The 21,053-nt window shown below is 33.4% G+C and overlaps 2 protein-coding genes across 2 annotated transcripts in view; one reads left to right on the plus strand and one right to left on the minus strand.

Annotated features, from left to right (window-relative positions):
- The first annotated feature begins 1,214 nt into the window (after positions 1 to 1,214).
- PMCH (pro-melanin concentrating hormone) lies at positions 1,215 to 2,494 on the plus strand. Its single transcript, XM_062569616.1, is given in 3 exon segments — positions 1,215 to 1,467; positions 1,993 to 2,196; positions 2,445 to 2,494. Coding segments are annotated over 3 exon segments (507 nt in total).
- Positions 2,495 to 2,748: 254 nt separating this feature from the next.
- The window catches only part of PARPBP (PARP1 binding protein), a 48,553-nt gene continuing 30,248 nt past the window's right edge, over positions 2,749 to 21,053 (minus strand). Inside the window, exons 7-11 of the mRNA XM_062569630.1 lie at positions 20,726 to 20,909; positions 16,079 to 16,257; positions 12,947 to 13,028; positions 3,866 to 4,001; positions 2,749 to 3,193 (exon numbers count right to left, since the gene is read on the minus strand). Of these exons, the coding sequence (XP_062425614.1) occupies positions 2,859 to 3,193; positions 3,866 to 4,001; positions 12,947 to 13,028; positions 16,079 to 16,257; positions 20,726 to 20,909 (916 nt within the window). The 3' untranslated portion in view covers positions 2,749 to 2,858. The remainder of the gene's footprint in view (positions 3,194 to 3,865; positions 4,002 to 12,946; positions 13,029 to 16,078; positions 16,258 to 20,725; positions 20,910 to 21,053) is intronic.

Genomic DNA, 21,053 nt, shown 5'->3' on the forward strand with positions numbered 1-21,053 from the left:
TTCACACCACATCAGCAGTAGGTGCCAGTGAAGACCTTGAGAATACAAGTACAAAAAAGAGAACTAGTGCAAGAAACTGCTATTACTAATAAGAAAAAAAATTTTTTTGTTTCTAGTGTATGAAATTACAGAAAAAGCAGGAAATGAAAAAAAGAGCGAGGTAGGGAAGTAAGGGGGACATCTGTTCTTTCTGCTTAGTCAGTTTTTTGGTCAGTTTCCAAGAGGTTTGCCCCAACTAGCAGGAGGCTTCGTCTTGATTCTGTGCATTAATCTTAATGATTGCAATAAACATGAATTTAAGGATTGGAACCAACTCAGAGGAACACAATCACTGAATAAGGTGGTTTGCATCACTGACAAAGATTTGAACTAGATTTGAACAGGCCCCATTTGCTTTCCAGATGAAGTAAAAAAGAATGTTATGCAGAAACTCTACATTTCCTTCCACAGGATAATAGGTAAATCTTCAGAGCCTTTTCTAATGAAAAGCTGAAATTTCATTTTCTTTCTGTATTCTTAGCAAACATATCTGACTATATTATACTTGTAGCTGGGTAACATTCTACTTTCAGAAAGCAAATGCTGACAAATACAATTACTTGGGTGTTAATAAGGATTTTTAGAGATGGGCTCTTTGCATAAGGTAACCTGCCATAATAGATACAGGAACACAAATTAATGACTTCAGTTCTAACACAGTAGTAGTCCAAGCTATTGTTATATTTCAAGTTTTTCAACTCTTTGGTAAATCTGTTTTGCTTAAGAACTATGATAAATTAAGATTTACACCTTTACAACGGTCTTGCGTACTTAGATAAATTAGTTCTTTTTCTCAAATTGCCTTAAACAGAAATTAAGCTTTATAAAGAACACAAATGGACATTACTATTTCCTGTGAACTTTGCTATACTGATCCATCAAAAAGAACTACTAATCTGTACTGTTCTAGAAACATAAAAAGAAACAAATTATCCAAGCTAAAGAAATGTTTAAGTAGTTCTTAAACAATATATGGGATTAGAAGGATTATACAAAAGGTTACTGTCTTTAATATGAGTCATTTAAAAAGAGTGAACTCATCAGTCATTGAAGTAGTTTCCATTCACTCTGAAAATATATAAAGCAAGCACAGACATACAGCATCTTAATTTACAGCTGAAGCTCTAAAAATCTGAAAACTGCTTAATTTCCATGCAAACATTAAGTAAACAAGAATGTGTATCTCATCATACATGTTAATACTCTCTCTTTCTCTTCTTTCTCAAGGTTTTCTAATCTCAGTGTCAAAGTCTCTGCAAAAGGTAGAAGACGAAGATATGCTGCTGAGCACATTCAGTCTAGGAAGAACTCGAAATGGCGATAGAATAGAAAACAGAGGAGCTACACCTTTGCTCAAGCATTATAAGAAGATTGAAGACAGTAGCTTTTTCGATGAAGAGGAAGACAGAAACCCAAAGTTCTTTGTAAGTTTTCAGTTTTACATGCTTGGCTTAATTCTAAAATGGAAATTTTCTTTATGGTCCTTTAGAAGACAAGTGCAATAACTGAAAACTGGTGAATACATACAAAACTCAATTCAGCATAATATATTCAAGGATAAAATTTTCCAACTACAAGTATCTAATTTCAAAATTTTAAGTAAGTAACTTAGGCAGTTGAATAAAAGAAAACTGATTTTAATCAGAACTATAAGTAGTCAAAACTTGTGGAGGGTAAAAAGGCCTAGGTATGTGTTTGAAAACCTATTGTTGCATATAGTGACATGCAGAAACTACTTTACCAAGTAAGAGAGTCATATTAAATTAACAGGTACTTTACTGTAAAACCATTTTAGCCAAAGTTGTAATGCAAGGCATTGCTTACTTTTAAATTATCAATGGAAGTATTGGGATTGAACATAATTATTAAAAAAAAAAAAAAAAACAAAAAAAACCCCACAACTAATTAAAATTTTTAAAGACAAACTTCTACTCTTCTTTTCCTTAAAACAAGATATAGGTTCCAAACATGATTTCCTAAACTAAGGTAAGGCAATCAACCTAGGTACAAAGCAGCTACCTTATTTTGCACTGAAGGGAGCCATGGCTTTTCCAGCTGACACTGAAATTCAGAATATTGAATCAATACAGGAAAGAAGAGACATCGAGGATGAAGAAAATTCAGCTAAATTCCCTATAGGAAGAAGAGATTTTGACAGTAAGTATGCTTTCATTTTTACACACAAATGATTTTATTCTTGTAAAGTGTAATGCCGTATCTATACAATCATTTGATAAAGGTTCTTTTAGAACCTACATATCATATTTAGTATTTGCTAGGGCTGATGAAATGTTCTATTTTCAGTTGATGTTCAGTGTAATTTTTTTTAAAAAACAGTATTTCCAGAGACAATAAAGAATTCAGTTCTTTCATGATTTAAACTTTCAGAATTTTTTTTCCTTTAGTGCTCAGGTGTATGTTGGGAAGAGTCTATCGACCTTGTTGGCAAATCTGAAAACTACTCGTCTACATGAACTTCTTTAAAGAAAATCAAACATTTCATTATAAATTTAATGCAACTTGAAGTTACTGTGTATTGCTATAAACATGCATCTACAAATACATTCACACTGCAATGTAGAAGGAAACATGATTCACTGCCAAAAGATAACTTAGCTGTAATTACTAATGACGTATTGTTATTAAAAATAAAAGACATCTGCATAAGCCAGATTTGTAAATATTTGTCTAATTATTCACAAGCAACTTTCATGTATTTGAGTATGAGGGGAAGGAATTCATGAATTTCACCTTTTTCCTGCAAAAGTATAACTTCTGAAAAAGTCAACATACCATATATTTGAAAATAAAACCAAGATTTATAGTTGAAAAAAGTGAGTTAGTTTTGCCTGACCAGCAATCAATTTATTCTTGATTGCAGTTCTGCTGCTTTTTCCTGTCCCACCAACTTTACTGTCCAGTTTCTTCTGGGGATTGTTTGAAATCTTAGATCTTTTAGCATTTTTGGGCAGAGATAGCTCACTTTGCTTATCACAGATTATTTTGTCATTATTCAAATCCATCTGTTCATTCTTGGAATTTTTGTTTCTTGGCTGACAACTCAGTTTTCCCATTTCTGTTTCACTTCTATTCCGGTGAACATTTTCAGAAATAGTTCCAAGCGCTGGTATGTCAAGACATGAAATCATACCTTCTGTCATGTAAAAATATCAAAAACATATGAGAAGAAATAAAAAGTTACTTGGGATAGTTTGTTCTTTTTTTAATCACAAGACTGTCATGTGATTTTTATTACAACTAGTGCTTTGTAAATAAAGCAAAACTACTCTATTCATTACAGTTACATTTGCTATTTGTTATTCAGTTAATCAGTGTACTGTTATTTTGAAGTGACATTGCTCAAAAACATATAATATCAAATACCTTACAGAAGTGGATTTTTAACCGTAGGATGTTGGGAAAGTTCTTAAATTATTTAAAAGTTATATATACAATACAGCTTACATTGGATAGGTAAAAATTTTTTGAATGACAAAAAATAAATTTCACTTAACTTTTGTAGAACAAGAAAAGTTTTTAGGAATACAAAGTTGTCTTTTTAACCTCCTGATAACACCAATACACCTTTCAAAATAGAATTATATTCTCAAAATACCATTATATTTTAATATAATTAAGAGCATATTTTCAAATTAGCATTAAAATTATAATGTAAAGATATTTGACTGATCATAGGATACACAAAACAATGAAACATGCTTTTTCTTCTTGAAAAACATCTACATTTGAGTTTTACTAAAGTTTACTTTGGTAATATTTGAAATATTAATATGACATTCATTTATTCAGTCCTAATATGGCTTACCTGTGAGAGATTCATCTTTTAAAAGTCGCTTTTGTGCACGATGTATGCTACTTTTGAGGAAGTGCTGACCCTTAATTTCACTCAATGCATCTTTATATGTACATGCAAACTGGGATTTGATTGACGGTTGCTTCATCTGCAAATATTGATTGGTATTAGCTTTAATTATTTACAAGAATAAAAACAGAATGCCTTCAAGATTAGTTAAATAACAAGCTTCCTTTCCTCTGTCTCATGCTTATAAATCATCTAAGATAACAGAAAAAAAATACACTCACATCAAGTATTTAAATAACTCATTCATGCATTTACAAAGGATAAAGGCTTTCTAGAAATAATTTTAGAAGAATTCTAAATTTTTTTAAGTATTTTTTCATCTCTTGTAGAAGGTTGTATATACATTTTTAAAGTTTCACCCACCTAAGATTTTCCGTCAAAGTTATCTCCCTCCTTTGATAGACTATAGACCCTACCATTTTGAACAGTTGTCATAGCTACTACAATTATCATATTTCTACAGGCCATCATCTTTGAAATATCTATCCATAAATGCCAATTATAGGATGAGTGTCCTAATCCAATCAATGTATTGGATAAAAGCATAATATCAATACAAAGAAATGATAACTAGTACAAATTAAGCTTCAATATACTTAAATCTAAAACTGAAGCACAAAATATTATTTCAGCTCTCTCAGGTAAATTTTGGATTTCCCATTTGTTCAAAAAATAAAGTCAGTTCCATACTGAATGCAAAGGTCAGGAGAAAAATCAGGATCAGAAATCTACAGCATTAGAGAACACTATCGCATTTAGTTCTGTATGCTCATCTGCACCTACTAGTTTCTGAAGCAAGAAGCCTAGTCCCATAGCACAGCTTAAACAAAACGTGTGGATCAACTATTAAAAGTTATAATATTGCCTTTATATCCATAGTTCCTGGAATAAATAGTTCCAGATCAAATTTCTGCAGTGTAGCATTAAGTTACAGTTTCTCCAACTACTATATCAGCTTAGAATTTGAGGGTCAAGCTTTGTCTTTTCTTGCCAATTTATCACAAACACAGCAGATTATGTGAAATAAATTCTGCCCTCCATTTCATTTGAAAGTCTACTGAATTATACAAAAGAGATCAAGATGTATGTGTATTCTGTATACAGAATACCATATATTTGAATTTCTAGCCAGTAACTATTAAATGTCAAGAGTCAATTCAAGTAAGTTTGAGCTGAACTGGTGCCACAGTACTAATACTAGGAAAAAACAAAACGTAAGAAATGTTGTCATTAGTGAAATGTTGCTTTTTAAATATACAAAGGGACTAGATTTGTATAATAAGAGGACTACTGGCACTTTTCAGATTAAAAATTTTACAGCATACAAGTCTAATTCTTAACACAAGCATGTTTAAATCTTATAGTTTAACCCTGAGATTTTATCTGGAACAAAAAAAACCTGTAAGGGTCAAACTTAGAACAACAGAAGACAACACATTCCCAAAAGTCTGCTTTCACAGGCGTCTTCATCCTCCAAATTCACTGTTACAGCTTATACCACTTTCATCAGATCCCACTTTCACTCATATAAGCCAACAGATTCTAGCTTTTTATCATTAAGATGTAACCTGAATATCTCTGCCTGGCACTGCAGTTGGCCAGTGAACAAACCTACGATCTTTTCAGGGGAGAAAAAAAAAAAAAAAAAAAAAAAAAAAAAAGATTTATTCACAAAAAAGATTTATTCATTTCTCTCTGATTTAATATGCCTTAGTTAAGTCTTTTAATAAGTCTTACTTAAAGCTTAGTATGACCTTCAAGAATTAAAAAGGCCCAGTCTGCCCACATGTCAATCACTCCCAAACTAATTTCCTGTGACAGGTAACAGCCTGAGAAAGAAAAGCAGAATCTATAGAGAGAACTAGTCAGCGTTCCTCCTGACAATTCTGTTGTTCTCTAAGGGTTAATCTCCTATGTATTAACCACATTTATCATTGAATACCACCACATATGGAGAAATTTATTAAGTTTTGTATGCTGCGAGTTTATATCTAATCTCTCCGAGTCATTAACTGTGTTTATACTCTTTTCAGAAGAATGTTTTGAAGGATAAATAAGTTATATGCACAGAACCATAAAAGTAATTTGAATTAAGTGCAATTCAAATCTAGTTTACTTAAACTTCAGCATCCTAGGTATACAATTAAAATTTGCAGCATACAAGGGGCTTTAATTTCTTTAACTTAAGGTCACACTATTACTAAAAATATTTTTGAGTATTTTCTGTGTTCCTTCAATTCTTTATCTTGATCCTTTAAAATTTACTCAATTCTGAACTACTGTTCAGCAAATGTCACACACTAAAAAACTGTGCAACCATAGTCAGATCTATTGCATGCTCTACATATTGTATAAGGCAAATAAATCATAATTCATGCTGAATTGATGAAGATACAATAAACAAAGAACATCAAATCTGGGCAAATAAGCCTGTTCATTACCATTCTATAACCAACAAAAGCATTCAGTTGTGTTTTGGGACATCAGGATTTCTTTTTACCCAGTCTCTTCTCTAAGTCAGCTTGCAAAGATCAGAATATGTGTAGCCAGAGGACAGAAATCAAGCTCAAGCACTGAACAACTTGCAGCACAACAAACATCTGTCTTAGGTTCCACTTCACTGAAGCTTGAAATATGCCTCAAAACTTAACTCTCTATTGCGTCATATGCCATTTAGTCATTTACAAACAACATGCAAAGCTATAGCTGTTAATATAGCTATTTCAACTGATGCTAGTAGCAATCTAAAGGGCATATGTGAATGCAGAGTGCAAGACCATGCAAATTTATTGTAGCATTCAAACTTCCCAGCTGCTCTTGGAATGTATTTGTCAGTAAGACAATTATATTACATTGAGCAAGTTAACAATAAGAAAATCCAAATAGCCTCAAAGTAGAAAAAGAACACAAGCTCAGTGCTGAATTAAAAAGTAAAGTTTCTCCATTTTGTTTTTAAAGAAATGTTTTAAAATGTGAACATAGCACATAAAATGAAGTCTGTCAACAACCTGAAATAGCTCTTAAACATCAATTCCCTGACTACCACCAACATCCCAAAGTCCCACAGCTCTGGAAAAGGAAAAAGATGCTGGGAACCCAACTTGCTAATCAGATAGTTGTGTACAAATGGTATAAAATGAAGTCAGGCTTACTGCCCTCTCTCTTCACCAGAGAAGGTCAGTACTGTTAATGCTACATAAAGAAAGAGTTTCTCCTGTGTTTCAGACACAGAGGTTCACTGTTACCACTCTCCAGCCAGGAGAAAGCACAATAGAATAAAAGACATCCTGTGTTTCAGTGCATGTAGGTCAATTAGTGGACCTACTGAGGAGGTTAAGTAGCACATTCTCCCACCTTGACTCTTTTTTTAATCTCAAAAAGTTTCAGTTGTTTGTAATGTGAATATAAAACATTCACATTTGTATGAAATATTAATGGTGCATGCTCTATTTATTTCTAAAAGTTAGTTGATAATCTATTCCAGATCTCCTTCCAGCATCTGCATACAGACAGTACTGCCAACATTTAGTTAGTAAGAATGTTCAGATTGGGTTTTTATACACTGGAATGGCATAATAGAATTTGAAAACCTACATCGTAACAACAAACATATGTTTTTATTTTCCAGCCAAATAATTAGAGTACTTTTTGGAAGAGGAAAAGAGAGATAAAAAGGAAAAGAAAACTTCTCTTCTCCACTCTTACCCTTGTTCTTTTGCAAAAAATAGGAAAGGTAAGCTGAGGGAGGAGGGAGAATATATATATATATATATAAAGGGAAGAGAAAGAAAACAATAAGTGTTAAATGTCATTGCCAAACCAAAGTATCACTTTATTCAAACACAAAAAAAAGTTTTGGCTAATAGCTCAGGTAAGTTTTTACCGTACCAAATCTATCAAAACTTTTAGCATGACGTTGTACCAGCCTCTCTATATCCAAAATTAATCTATTACCTTTTCGAGAATATTCAAGCTCAAATCACCTGATTATTGGATTTTGAGAGTACTCAAAACTTGCAGCTAGAGATCCTCAGAAAGTAGGTTAGAGGTCGGGTAGAACCAAAAATGGTATTTTCCACACAAGTATGGTTTATCAATTAACTGACATTTTTAAAAAGTAATAAAGTCTTTCTTCAGATTTTGTGCTGAACAACTTTTTCTCCCCTCCCCCTTTCTCATCCAGCTAGTCATTTTTTTAGCATGCTCTATAAACTTTGAAACTAGTAATCAGTTCTGTGTTCTCCATAATTCTATTCCACTTTGAAATAAACATTTTTTGCTACAGTAGATGAGACTACTACCTGAGGAAGATTGCTTTCTCTATTACTGTGAATTTTCTCTTCACAAGTATAGTGGTCATACAGAAAAATCTTGATAACTTCCTGTTGATAGTTTTCCAACTCACAGTTTATTTGTACTGGAATCACAAATAGGCAAAACAATTCTCTTGAGCAACAGCATTTTGAGAACTAAGCAACGAAGAATAACAGCAGTGCATGAAGCTAGATATTAAGTCATTTTATATAGGCATGATTAAGTCACATGAGAAAGGCAGGCTGGAATTTTCTGCTTTGTGGACCTTTTTCTTGGAAGAATTTCCATACACAGTAAAATTACAATGAACTTCAAACTTGCCAAGATTTGGTAGAGCTCTTTAGCCACAAGTTCTTTAAAAAGTAAAACTACAGTTACGTTCCCAATTGGAGGAAAATAGTATCTCATATAGGAAAGGTTGTCTCCAGTTATATTAAGAGAAAAATGTATGCCAAACTAGTTAAAAGTCCTTACAGCTGTTGTGGGACAAATATGTTAACAATGAAGCACAACTTCAAAAATAACATTACATTTCAATGCACCAAAAGGCCAAAACAATCCTAAATTAAAAAAAAAAAATTAGTTACCGATAGTTACTGCATGTATTTTATGCTCACAGTCTAAACAGCTTTTGTTCCTTCCTTCTCTACTCCTAAATATTCTCAGTTTCAGTCAACTCCATTTGTTTAGTTACAATATTTCACCTACAACTGGAAACTCCAATTAATCTTTTCTGGTGCAGCATCAAAAGAAGAGATATGACGACCTTTACTACACAACCAGTTTGTTGTCTTAAGTTGCTCTAGCATCTAATCAAAGCAGGTGATTGCAACAGCCCTCCATCCATTCCTCTCTCACACAAATAAACAAATATTTACATATCCCATTGAAATCAACAAAAATAAGTCAAATAATGGGGTACCTACCCATTTCAAATTAACAAAAATATGATTCAAAGTATCAGATATAAGATTGGATTGGATTAACTCTTTTTAGATAAAACTACCTCACCTGCCCAATTAAACTTTCTGTATTTTTATAAATCAGAAAGGAGCAAAAAGGACATCTGGCAATAGAGGCTTAACTTAATAGATGTTCTGTAGACCACTTTCTAAATTAAAGACCACTTCCACAAAATACCATTCACCAGAAAAGGCTTCCCTATAACTGTACATAGCAAATTGAAATACGATCCGTTTATAATTTTTCTCTCAAAGGAAGATGAAATGAAACTGAGTTTCTCTTTATTATTCTTACCTGCTTTTGCTGGAGGGGATGAAAAGGTGGAACATGCTAGTTTCCCAAACTTCTTCCTCTTCAAGGATAAAGAGTGATAGCTTTGCCTCCTAAGAAATGCCTTTATAGTTGGGTGGTCTTTCTGCATATCTCTTTCAATATTTAATGAGCAATGAAAGATGAAATATTTCTTTTTTTGTCTTTCACTCTTGCCCTGAATTTCAAAGCAGCTATGGGGGCTGACATTTTCCAGAAGGTATTGCATTATTCATCGTGCTTTCACTCATACTTTAGTGGCTCATTAATCTGAAGTTTGTTTTGGCACAACGGAAATACCCACAGATTTATTTTATTTTTAAACATGAATTCCAATTCATAGTTACCTGTTTATTTTGTCCACTCTCCATATTTTTAAGTTGGACATTAAACACACAGGCATGATATTGTGCCCTAAGTTTAAATATCAATCTGCAGTCCTTCACATAACTCTGTAGATGTGAGAGATCAGTTCCTGTCATGGAAGGTGGAAGCATAATTATTTTTTAATTTAGTGAAGTGTCCTATTCTCCTTTTACTTCCTAAATTTTCCTAAATTTCGGTATTCAACATAGAAATAACAGATAGGATACCATCCTCAATGCTAAATGTACCAAGAAAAATGGAACTAGGAACTCAAATTTAACTGTATCAGCTGAAAATCAACAGCTGGCCATTCACTGAACTGTTCATATAAAGATAATAGCTGAATTTGTGGATGTATTGATTCACAAAGAAGATACAGACAGAGGAAAAGAAGGGAAACAAAGACAGGGTCCAATAAACTGTTCAAAGGAAAGAGAAAAAGGTACAGAGAATCATGCAACAGAGTTTAAAGTAGAAAGAAAACCACGAAAGTCAAAGACAGTCAAAGTTTCAAGAAGAAAAGCAGAGTTCTGTGAGAGTAGAGATGAAAGATGAATATTCAGAGTAGTAGCTCTGTGTTTCAGTTAGAAAATATTCATTGGTTATTTGGCAGCAGCAATTTCAGTGGACTGCAGGAGAAGCAAGATTAAAGTGTTTATGAGAACATCAGAAGAAAAACTCCAGATTAACAGGGCTATGGTTTAGTTCAGATTGCAGTGTTTGGCTTATACACAGAAGAGAGAATTAAAGAAAAGAGAATTAAAGACTATGTGAAACATTCAGACATTATATCCTGGGTAGGACAACTTTCTACGGTGACATATCATTGAAGAGCATTCACAATCTGAACTGTATAAATTTTCTTATCACTTCTTAATACGGAAAAACATTTTGAAATATTGGCCTCAATTCCATTCTGTATTCTGTCTCTCTGATACAATAGGGTGCACCTGAAAAAAGCCTTGAAGAAGAATGATGATTAGAAGAGCAGCCTCAGTATTGCTCTTCACAGTTTAACACATCAGTGACACACAATTTATCATTCCCTTTGCTAAAGTAAGAGAAGAGTCAGTCATCACAAATTTAATCTATAAAAGATAACACTTTAGGCAAGCTTTACAATCTAAGATGCCAAAGAAAGTTTAGAAGGGCCAACAGGATACTTTAGGCTTGTTGCTTGTTCACTTTGAATTTTAGTTTTCATAAAATGTTGCTTGTATTAGACATTGTATTACGCACTAGAGGAACATCAAAATCAGTTTTAAAAGTTGTTTGAAAGATCTCAAGAATTATTGTATAAAAATACTGAGACATTTCATTCTATTTTGCTATAGCCCCATTCTACGTTAACAATCTTGATGAAACAAGGCTAGGATGAGAGTTTCACAGAAGATAGACTTACACTGTGTTAACAGGGCACACATAGGAGTCACAGCACCTTTATCAAAATCCAGTCTTACCCCCCCCACCCACCAAAAAAAAAAAAAGAAAAAAAGAAAAAAGAAAAGAGGCACAGGAAAGCGCCACTATGAATCTTGACATTACAGTGCAACCGTTCCTCCTTCTGAAGTAGGACTCATTCAGTTACTTAGACCCTTTGATGAGAACTACCGTAAATGCAGAAATTTTCTCTGGAAGGTAATCTCATGATTTTGATTAGCGAAGAAGTGCTTTCCAAATGAGTAAAAATTGTTTCATAACACGAATCAGCCTCAAGATCCACATTTTTGATAGTTTGTGCTGGAAACCAAATTCCTAACCACCTTTGTAAGTTTCCAGAAAAGGTCTCAAATGTGACAGGTAAGTACTTACAGATAATAAATACTTCGTACTTTGATTAACATAGTTTTCTTAACCAAATAGAGGTTTTGTAATTAGATTCATGAACAGCTATTTCAATGTATTATACAAACAATATATCACATTTGTGCTATTAGATGAATATAGCTGCAATTTAAATATGCTTTGTATAGTAAAATTAATGTCATGAAAGTCATATTCATAATCATTTTTCATAATTTGCATAGTAGTTTAAAGCTAAATTCTGCTCCAGTGTTTACCATAGCTAGTAACCTCCATCACAATGTTAATGAAACTGGATTATATTTAAAAATATATTCTGGAAATAATGATAGTGCACTTCATTTTAATTCCCTGTAATGACTTTCTACTTCTCAAATATGTAACATGTTAAAATTCCCTTCACCTTCAATGGCAGAAAGACACTTTTCATTGTGTTATTCTAGGATTAACTCTGATACCTCAAAACATCTCTGTTCTCTTCCTGATATATTAATCATATTTGTGTTTTTAATCTGTTGTCAGAACTAAGATTGCAAAAACTAGTAAATAATCACTTTTATGTAGCTCTCTCTGGAAATGCTGTAGAAGATAGGACCTCTCTCTTCCTATACTCCCAATACAATATTGAATTTTGATTGTTTACCCCAATCAAAAAAAAAAAAAGGGGGGGGGGAGGGGAAAGAAAAAAAAAGCTTTATGTAAAATACAGTACAAGAGACTGCAATTTTCAGGAATATTAAAGGTGTTCTTTTAAGTAGCGTCACTTACAATCCCAACATGCTGCTGCAATGTTCTATTTCATCCGGAAAGTAACAAGAGTCTGCACTAGCATGCTTTATTTTCTTGTTCACTGAGAAATGTTATAGAAATGTCTTAGGAGTGTCACAAACAAAAAATGATTGAAAAAATACATTAAAAAGTCATTACTGCACTTTGAGAATGCCAATATTATCTAAACTGAAATTAGATGCCTGTACTCAGGCTTTGATTTTTTTGTTTGTTTTTTCCTTTCATGTAGCTTCAGTTTTATTTTTACAGTTCTGAAATATACAAACTGTTCAAGATTAACTTAGTGTCTCCATTAAGATATCTTCATTAGTAAATACTTTTGAGTAAGTTTAAAGCCTTTTCTGGGGTACTAGATACTTTTTCTCATATTTCATCAATGCAAGTTAGACCAGTAATCACATGGTTAATCGCAACTACACATTAGTTATGGAACAGCTTTTAGACAAGTATTTGAGAATTTTAGCATTATTATTTCAGTACCTTATTTTTTTTTTCATCCATCGATTTCTGAATACGCTGTCTAAGAGGTTTTGGAGATGATCCCCTGGATTGTACTGGAGATCTATATTAAAAAGAAGTAAGAAGTAATTAAATCACATAAATGCAATTAGTTAAGAAAAATAAGTGCCACATTAAGTTCCTCAGAAACTGGAAGGAAAGGAAGCCAAGCATCTTCTCACTCCAGCCTTACTTTTTCTCCTCTCCTACATAACCATATGTACTTTGACAGCTAGGGATAGTATAATGAAACTGGACTTACAGTTTCAATTACTGATCTCATTTTACAGTTTATGTTTACAATATTGTAGTTGTGCAACCACAGTGTTATTCTTTGCAATGCTAGTGGTGAGTTATCAAGTCATCATTCTACCTCCACCCCCTTGAATAGCATCTGGTTGACATCCAGAATAATTTTCCTCTTATTTACATACTTTTCAATAGAAGTATTCATACAACCAACTGAATGCTTCCACTCTCCTATATTTCAGTATGTGAACAGTTGCATACATTGATGAAAGTCTGATCCATATAAAAGGGCTTTTTTGTTCTTGAAATAAAAAGATCTAATTTGTCTTTCTGTAAACAACAACTTCTGAGTGTATCCTCATAGAAGGCCAGTGTGTATGAACACAGTTGTTTCATTTCAAAAGAAACTTTGTAGGTGCCTCAGTAAAAAGATTGTTTTTTATTTTATTTGTTTACATTTTCCTGTGGTGTGAAATTTCTGTAGCACCTTACAAAGCTTTTGCCATTTAAATTGGCAAAATACATAACTTCTCTAGTTCATCATGCTCCCTTCTGTTTTGTTTTTCTGTCTCATGAGTGCTCTTTAAAACACGTAATAGAATCCTCCACATCCCATTTTTCCAACACCTGATTTACCTAATTAATCTAAAAGTTTATTAAAACAAACAAGAGTTAAAAAAAAGTTCTCTGAATTGCCAAATTTTAGAAAAAGAGATGCTCCAATTTAACCTCAGTCTTCATCTGAAAAGTAACAATGACTCTCTCAAAATGATCAGATTCCAGACAAAACTGGCCACAAACTTTAAATATATTTTGGGATTCTTCAGTAATGAACTCTCTAGAGATAACACAGTGTTGTGAAAATCCACAATACAGTAAAATAATTACCATGTGATTAAAAACCATAAAAGAATAACTATGTAATGTAATCAACCATCTGATACAGAAAACCTTAAATTAATCAAAAAAATTTTGAAAACCACAGTGAAGTTTACTGCCAAATGTACAGCCGTTTATCCTGTAAACTGTTCCAGATTTATTATTAACAATATAGATTAACAAAAGACGGCAAGCACTGTAGATCAAGTAGTTGAGAGATGAGAATTAACAAAAATAGTGGTATACCTCAGCAGTATCTGTACCTCAGGAAAAAACGAAGTGACACTTCAAATACTATTCTATATAATATTAAGACGTTCAGCACTTGTAAAGCAATTAGAGCCTCAAAGTAAGGCTGCTATAGAAATGTAGAACATTAAAATATTTGACAAAAACTAAGAAAAGGTATTAAGTTTGCAAATTTCCTTATTTCGTCCCAGGTTTTGCAAAGCTTTTTTTGTTTCTCCTAAAACAATTATTTAGGATCATAAATTCAAAACTTTAAATAAATTACTTTTAAATTGATATTTTTAATTGCAATCACACAAATGATATTAAAATATGATATAGTGGAAAATAAAAACTAAATCAAATTGAACCCTAAAAAATATTACAGAAAATACAAGAATTTGTTTAAATTATATTATAAAATGCCCAGCTATCAGTACCTGCTTACACCTAAAAGTAGAAGATTATGTGAAACAAACAATTTATCTATATGTGGAAAATTCTAGAAAACTAATTCAACTGAAAAATAAAATGAGTTAAGTAATACTAAAACACTCAGTGGGCACTCTTATTCAAAGTCATTTTAAATACATTTCAAATTAAAAAGAGCTGCTTAAGAAGATAAGCCAAACTCTCTACTTTAAATAACAGCTGTGCTTAATTCAGAAAAAAACTCCCACAAACTAATGTGGGTCTTGAATCCTTTCAAATAGTACATTAACCTAAATCTGATAAAGTTTTTTTTCATTCTGATAAAAATACATTCAGTGTGTGGCTTATTAATTTAAAGAAACAACTTTAAAAGTAATTTGAAATTAATTTTCCTGAAAGTAAAATAATGGAAAAATAAGAGACTGAAAGCATGGTTATTTTACTCCCACTACATAATGAAATAGAAATGCATAGCAACAGCTACCCATAATTATTTGAGACATAAAAAAGCACTCTGCAATTAAAAAAATATTAAAGGGTTATCTAGACTTATTAGTAAAATTAATTGTCTTTAATTTTATTAGAAAGTGCTTGTTCCTTTGCTTTCATGGAAACTGAAGAACTGTAAATCACATGGAACCCTAAGTTATTATATTTTTGGGGTCCTCCATCTTCCAGTTTAGGACTCATACACACAGGTGATAACATTCTTCTTTTTTTAAAAAAAGAAATGTAAGCTACTGTTGCATAGTGGCTTAGGTGCCTTAATTTTCTATATTGCTAAAGGCCTTATACCTGCAATCCTCTTGCCTTCTCTCCACCTACAACTCTATCTTTTCACCCAAGCTGCTGGGGCAGTATTTTCCCCTGCTGCTCTCAATCCTTCTTCCCCACTTTTCTGCTCCTCTGGTTGTAGCTTCTGGTTTGTATTAGGGAACCCAATAAGGTATGTGCACAGAGCTCAAAATGCAACTAGTCATGCAGCTTCTGCCCTGTTCAAAGCATGCTCCAGTCAGCAGTAACGGGACAGCAAATAGGGAAAATCAACAATAAGTTTGAGCAGGCCCTGAGGAAAACTGTATAGTTACTCTGAGGAAAGTACTATTGGGGAACCAACTGCTGCAGTGCAGAGGATGCCCTGGAAAGAATGCTTGTCTGGCTGCAACTCTGGTTCCTTCTCTTCCCAACTCATCCCAGGAAGAGTTCTCCTCCTCTTCTCTTGCTCTCCTCCTGTCCTACCCCTCCACTCTCATATCAATGGTTTGTCAGTCATTCTGTATGAGGTCCTCTCCAAAAAACAAAAACAAAAAAACTTCCAGTACTCACCTGAAGAGTGTCAAAACAGAGGTCATTCCAAACAAGCTTAAGTTTTCATCATCATATAACAGTTCTGCTTTATTTTGGGTAGGAGGATTGGCAGCTTCTTCATCCAGAAGAGCAAGTAAGACCTTTACAGTATCTCTGCCACAATATACAGTACCATGGTTTATTGAATGTAATTTTGGCTGAAAATAAGTAAAATTAAAAGGAATATACAACAGGAAAAGTCATTAAGCCAGGCAATTAGCTCACCTGCAGAAGCAACCTATAACAAAAGGTGCAAAAATCCCCTCCTCCCCTTTCCCAGTAAACATTTATGGAGTAATTTCCACATAGGGAAGTTTCTTTCTCATCTCAAGCAATTAGAGTTTAGACGACTGCCAGCTGGAGGCAGAAACTCATTGCCAGCTGGAGGCATACACTGAAGAACAAGTCATACAGATAAGTATTCAAATCTGTGATGAAACTATGCTGCAGAAATTAATATATTATTTCCTCACAACAAATTTGAGTGCTGGGGGGCACACAAGCATATTGTGGTAAAGTCCAACTCCTCTGACTAACTGAATCTCCAAAAACAACTGGTTAAAAGTGAGATTTCCACCAAGATTTGACAAGAGAGGTACTTGGCACAACATTCTCGTGGTTGGAACAGAACGAATTCCTCACGATTTTCCACAAGAATGAAGAAGTCCTTAACGAAAATAATAACCCACATCTGGAAATGCTCAGTGCTACAGTGAGCAGTACAGATGTAGAACTTCATAGCCACTATGAGACTGCAAGAATTGCAAAAGTTTGCTACATTTTTCTTTAAAAGTGCTAGGAGTTCTGTAGAGGAATTTAGTGCTTAATATACAGTAGTAGATTTTAAAAACTACAAGCTGTCTTATTTACCCATACACAAAAACAATCAATAGCCTAAATTTGTTCAGAAGGACAAGTAACAAACTGCATTTATCTAATCAGTTAACTGCTTTTAAACATATTCTTGAAAAGATCAAATTCTATTTTCCTCTCCATTTGATTACACATCAATTAGTGTATGTAGCTTTCAAGAAACCATAGCAACATGTCAGTCAGATACTATAAGTTATAATCAATAGCTAGAAATAGCAATTACAGAAATGGTTGTTATATAGTTTTATAGAATTGGCCTATTTCAGTACCACTTAATTTCCTCAAAATTTATTCTGAACCGTTTCACAGTCATTACATCACCACATTATAGAGTTTTATAAAATGTCATGCACGTCATGGTAAATTTTTATCTTAATGAAAAGAAAAAAGAAATACGGCATTATCTTCACTGATTACGCACAAAACAAAACAGAAACAAAACCAAAAAAAACAAGCCCCCAAAACTTTAGAATACAACATACACTCTTAGCTACCAAAGGATGACCAGAAACCTCACAGAAGTGGCTTGGTATGCTGATCATGAAATAAAACCCTATTGTCCAAGGCACCACAATAACTTTGGATAAAACAACAATCCTTGCCACAAAAAGATTGCTGCAAAAATTGTTGATTAGTCTTTCAAGGGTAATGACCATTAGCTATTCCAGACAATTCTGGTCAATTCCAGAAACACTAACTTTTCTCAGGAAGAAATTAATCACAATTCCCACTAGTCATTCATGCAAACTTCACTAAAATGTAATTCCCCCCTCCTGCATAATATAATTATTTTTTCTAGAGCTCGGGATTCCTATGAGGTAGATACTTGCAGGAAAACTGAGCAATGGTGAAAGAAAAGTGCCAGAAGAAACAAGTATTTTTCCAATAAATTAATTTCAGGTATATTTTATGAGGAAGCAGCCTTCTCAGTAGCTAGTGGAGGCATCATTTAGGCCACACCTGGAGTTCTGTGTCCACTTCTGGGGTCCCCACTACAAGATAGACATGGAACTACTGGAGAGAGTAGGGCTACAAAGATGATTAGAGGACTGGAGCATCTCTCTTAGGAGGAAAGGCTGTGAGAGCTCAGCCTGTTCAGCTTGGAGAAGGCTGAGAGGGGATCTTACCAACATCTATAAATACCTTTAGGGAAGGTGTCAAGAGGATGGGGCTGGATTCTTTTTGGTTGTGCCAAGAGACAGGACAAGAGGCAACAGGCACAGGAAGTTCCACCTGAATAGGAGGAAGATTTTTTTCCTGTGAGAGTGACAGAGCACTGTCAGGTTGCCCAGAGAGGTTGTGGAGTTTCTTTCTCTGGAGATATTCAAAATCCACCTGGACATAATCCTGTCTAACATGTCTAGGTGACCCTGCTTGAGCAGGATGGTTGGACTAGATGATCTCCAGAGACCCTTCCAATCTCAACCGCTCTGTGATTCTGTGATTTTCAGCTATATAAATAAGATCAAATTTTAAATTTGCATTTGAAGAAGTTATTCAATCTCTTACATACAAAATAATATAACATCCTGTCAAAAACATAACTTATTCTGAGTAGAGAATGATTTTTTTGAAAAATTATAGCATCAGAGTTTAGGTTCTTTCTTTTTTTTTTAAAAAAAAGAAAAAAAAAAAAAGTACCAAGTCCTATACAAAAGTCAGTGCAGGGCATTAGATTTTTGCTCTTCTAAAGGATCTTAATAAAATAATGCAGATGCTCCAAATTTCCTACATAATTCAAATTCATTCTTAAATACTTATGGAAAAATATTTTGAAAATCATTAAGGGCAACTTATCTCTCTATATGCTTAGTAAAACCTTCCTCTACAAAAAGCTCCACCAAAATCTGAAAACTGATGTCTAACATTTGTCTGTATTCTGTCTTTGAGTAAGCATTAGCTATTTTAAGCCAACCAGCACAACAGTCACATCCAGACTGTAAACATCTCTGATGGCACTCAGTTACATCCACACTATGGCAAGTACGGTGAGTATGGACATTCTGTTATGAGTACAGCCGGAAGGATGAGCTTAATGCCTGTTACCCTCTGTTACATACTCAAGTTTCCTCAGAGAAGAACTAGAGTAGAATCTACTCATCCACCAGCAGACGGGATGGTCCAACAATGAATGCACTTAAGACTCAAGAATAAAATTTAGGAAAACTTCAATAAGGAACTACAGATTCACACGCATATAATTAAGTTTGCAGGCTGCCTTCACATGCCTAGTTTGAGAAAAATATCAGCTTCACACTGTTCTTAGTGAAAATAAGTATTTATCTACATTTATCTTGACTACATCAAAATACAACCATTTTTGCTAAGCTTTACCTCAATAAGGTTACTGGTAAACATTTCTACAGAGTCATTAGACTATGAATTTTACCTGTGGATAACAGTAAGAAACATGTACCATTGTGGAAAACCAATTTTTGGTGAATTTCTCTGAAGAAAGAAGTTTTTTTATAAAAAGTTTTACCTGACTGATATTGATTTAATTATTTATTTTAAAGTTTTATCAGGAATACAAGCAGATGGAGTGACTGAGAAACAGAGGTAATTGATTACAGTGATCATGTTTCCAGACAGAAGCAGAGAAAGTGGTAATATGTGTAAAAGGAACACAGAAGAAAGATGTGGAAGAGAAGCAGGGAAATACAGGTGATGAAAGATTCAGGAGAATAGGAAAATGAGGATGAAATACATACTCCAGCTATTCAGTACTGCTCAGTGGAAACACCTTTTAACCAGTTATACTAGCCGCTAGAGTCTGACTGGTTTTAGCTCCCACAGAAAAGCAAAAGCATATTGGAAGTCTGATATAAAAATCTTTTTAAAATCTTACGTTACCATGAAGTAATTCAAGTGATTTGATAATACAAAGCATTCTAACTTTATAAGCACATCTAAAGTGCAAACAAGTTTTTTAAAGTTTCCTAGACAAAAGATATACATGACGTTAATCAATATGATTTTATATATTGACAAATAATGTAAAACAACGTTCTTAACCTCATTGGTGTTTTATCACAAAAAAGGTCATAATACAAACCCGAGTAAATCTGAGAAATCAGAAATAAAAAGCATGCATTCTGCTCTCCACACCTGACTTTAATGCTTTTACTACTGAGGAAGGAATAAAACTTTTAAATTCTTTTAATTACAACAGTTTCATTGCTGTCTTGAAACACAAAAGAGAAACCTAAGCTTTGACTTTTTTATTATTATGTCTTTCCCTCATATTTTACCATGTGTTGGACTTTTTTCACATTTAACCTTATTCTAAATTTCTTACCTTTAGATATTTGATTCTGAGTTAAAACCTATCTAAATTACCAATACACATTCTCAAATCCTAATTCCACTTTCACAGGGTTTTTTGTTCAGAAATTTGTTACAGTTCTACTATCTTCAAAACAGTGGCAAACCAAACAGTTGTAAGTATTTACATCTAGAACAGCTGCAAGACTAAATTACATTCTGAATAGTATATTATTTACAATTCTGATGAAATAAGTTTAGTTTAAATAAATCAGCTTTTTGAAATGCACACTATAATCCTCAGTATCCAAATCTTTTGACAAGTTGAAAACCACATTGTAGAGGAAATAACACTGCTCTGAATTATTACGAAAATACTATACTCCATTTACAGTCCTTTACGAAAAGAAAAATAAAACAATACAAAGGAAAGACATTTGCTTTCTTGTAAAGCTAAGTGGTAAAAAGGACAAAAGAAATCCCCTTTACCCGTGCTGGACTAACTCCAGTGGTGCTGGCAGTCAAGACATCATGTCGTGAATCGGTAATATTTTTAATCTTCAAATCCCAATCTTGTACAACTTCCTCTACTGCTCGACAGAAAGGATCCCTGTTGCTTCGGCCTTTTATCAAATGCATCTTCACTGTTGACAGAATTCGCCCCCCTGCGATTCTGAAAATAGGCATGGGGTCATCTCCACATTAATCTTGGCAGTACTTTAGTACACCTATTAGTGTTGAATATAGCCAGTCTTCACAGTTAATCAAAACTCTTCAGAGAATAGCTTTGATCTTTTAAATTAAACAGCAGTGTAGA

This window comes from Rhea pennata, chromosome 1 (assembly GCF_028389875.1).
Source record: "Rhea pennata isolate bPtePen1 chromosome 1, bPtePen1.pri, whole genome shotgun sequence".
Lineage (NCBI taxonomy): Eukaryota > Metazoa > Chordata > Aves > Rheiformes > Rheidae > Rhea > Rhea pennata.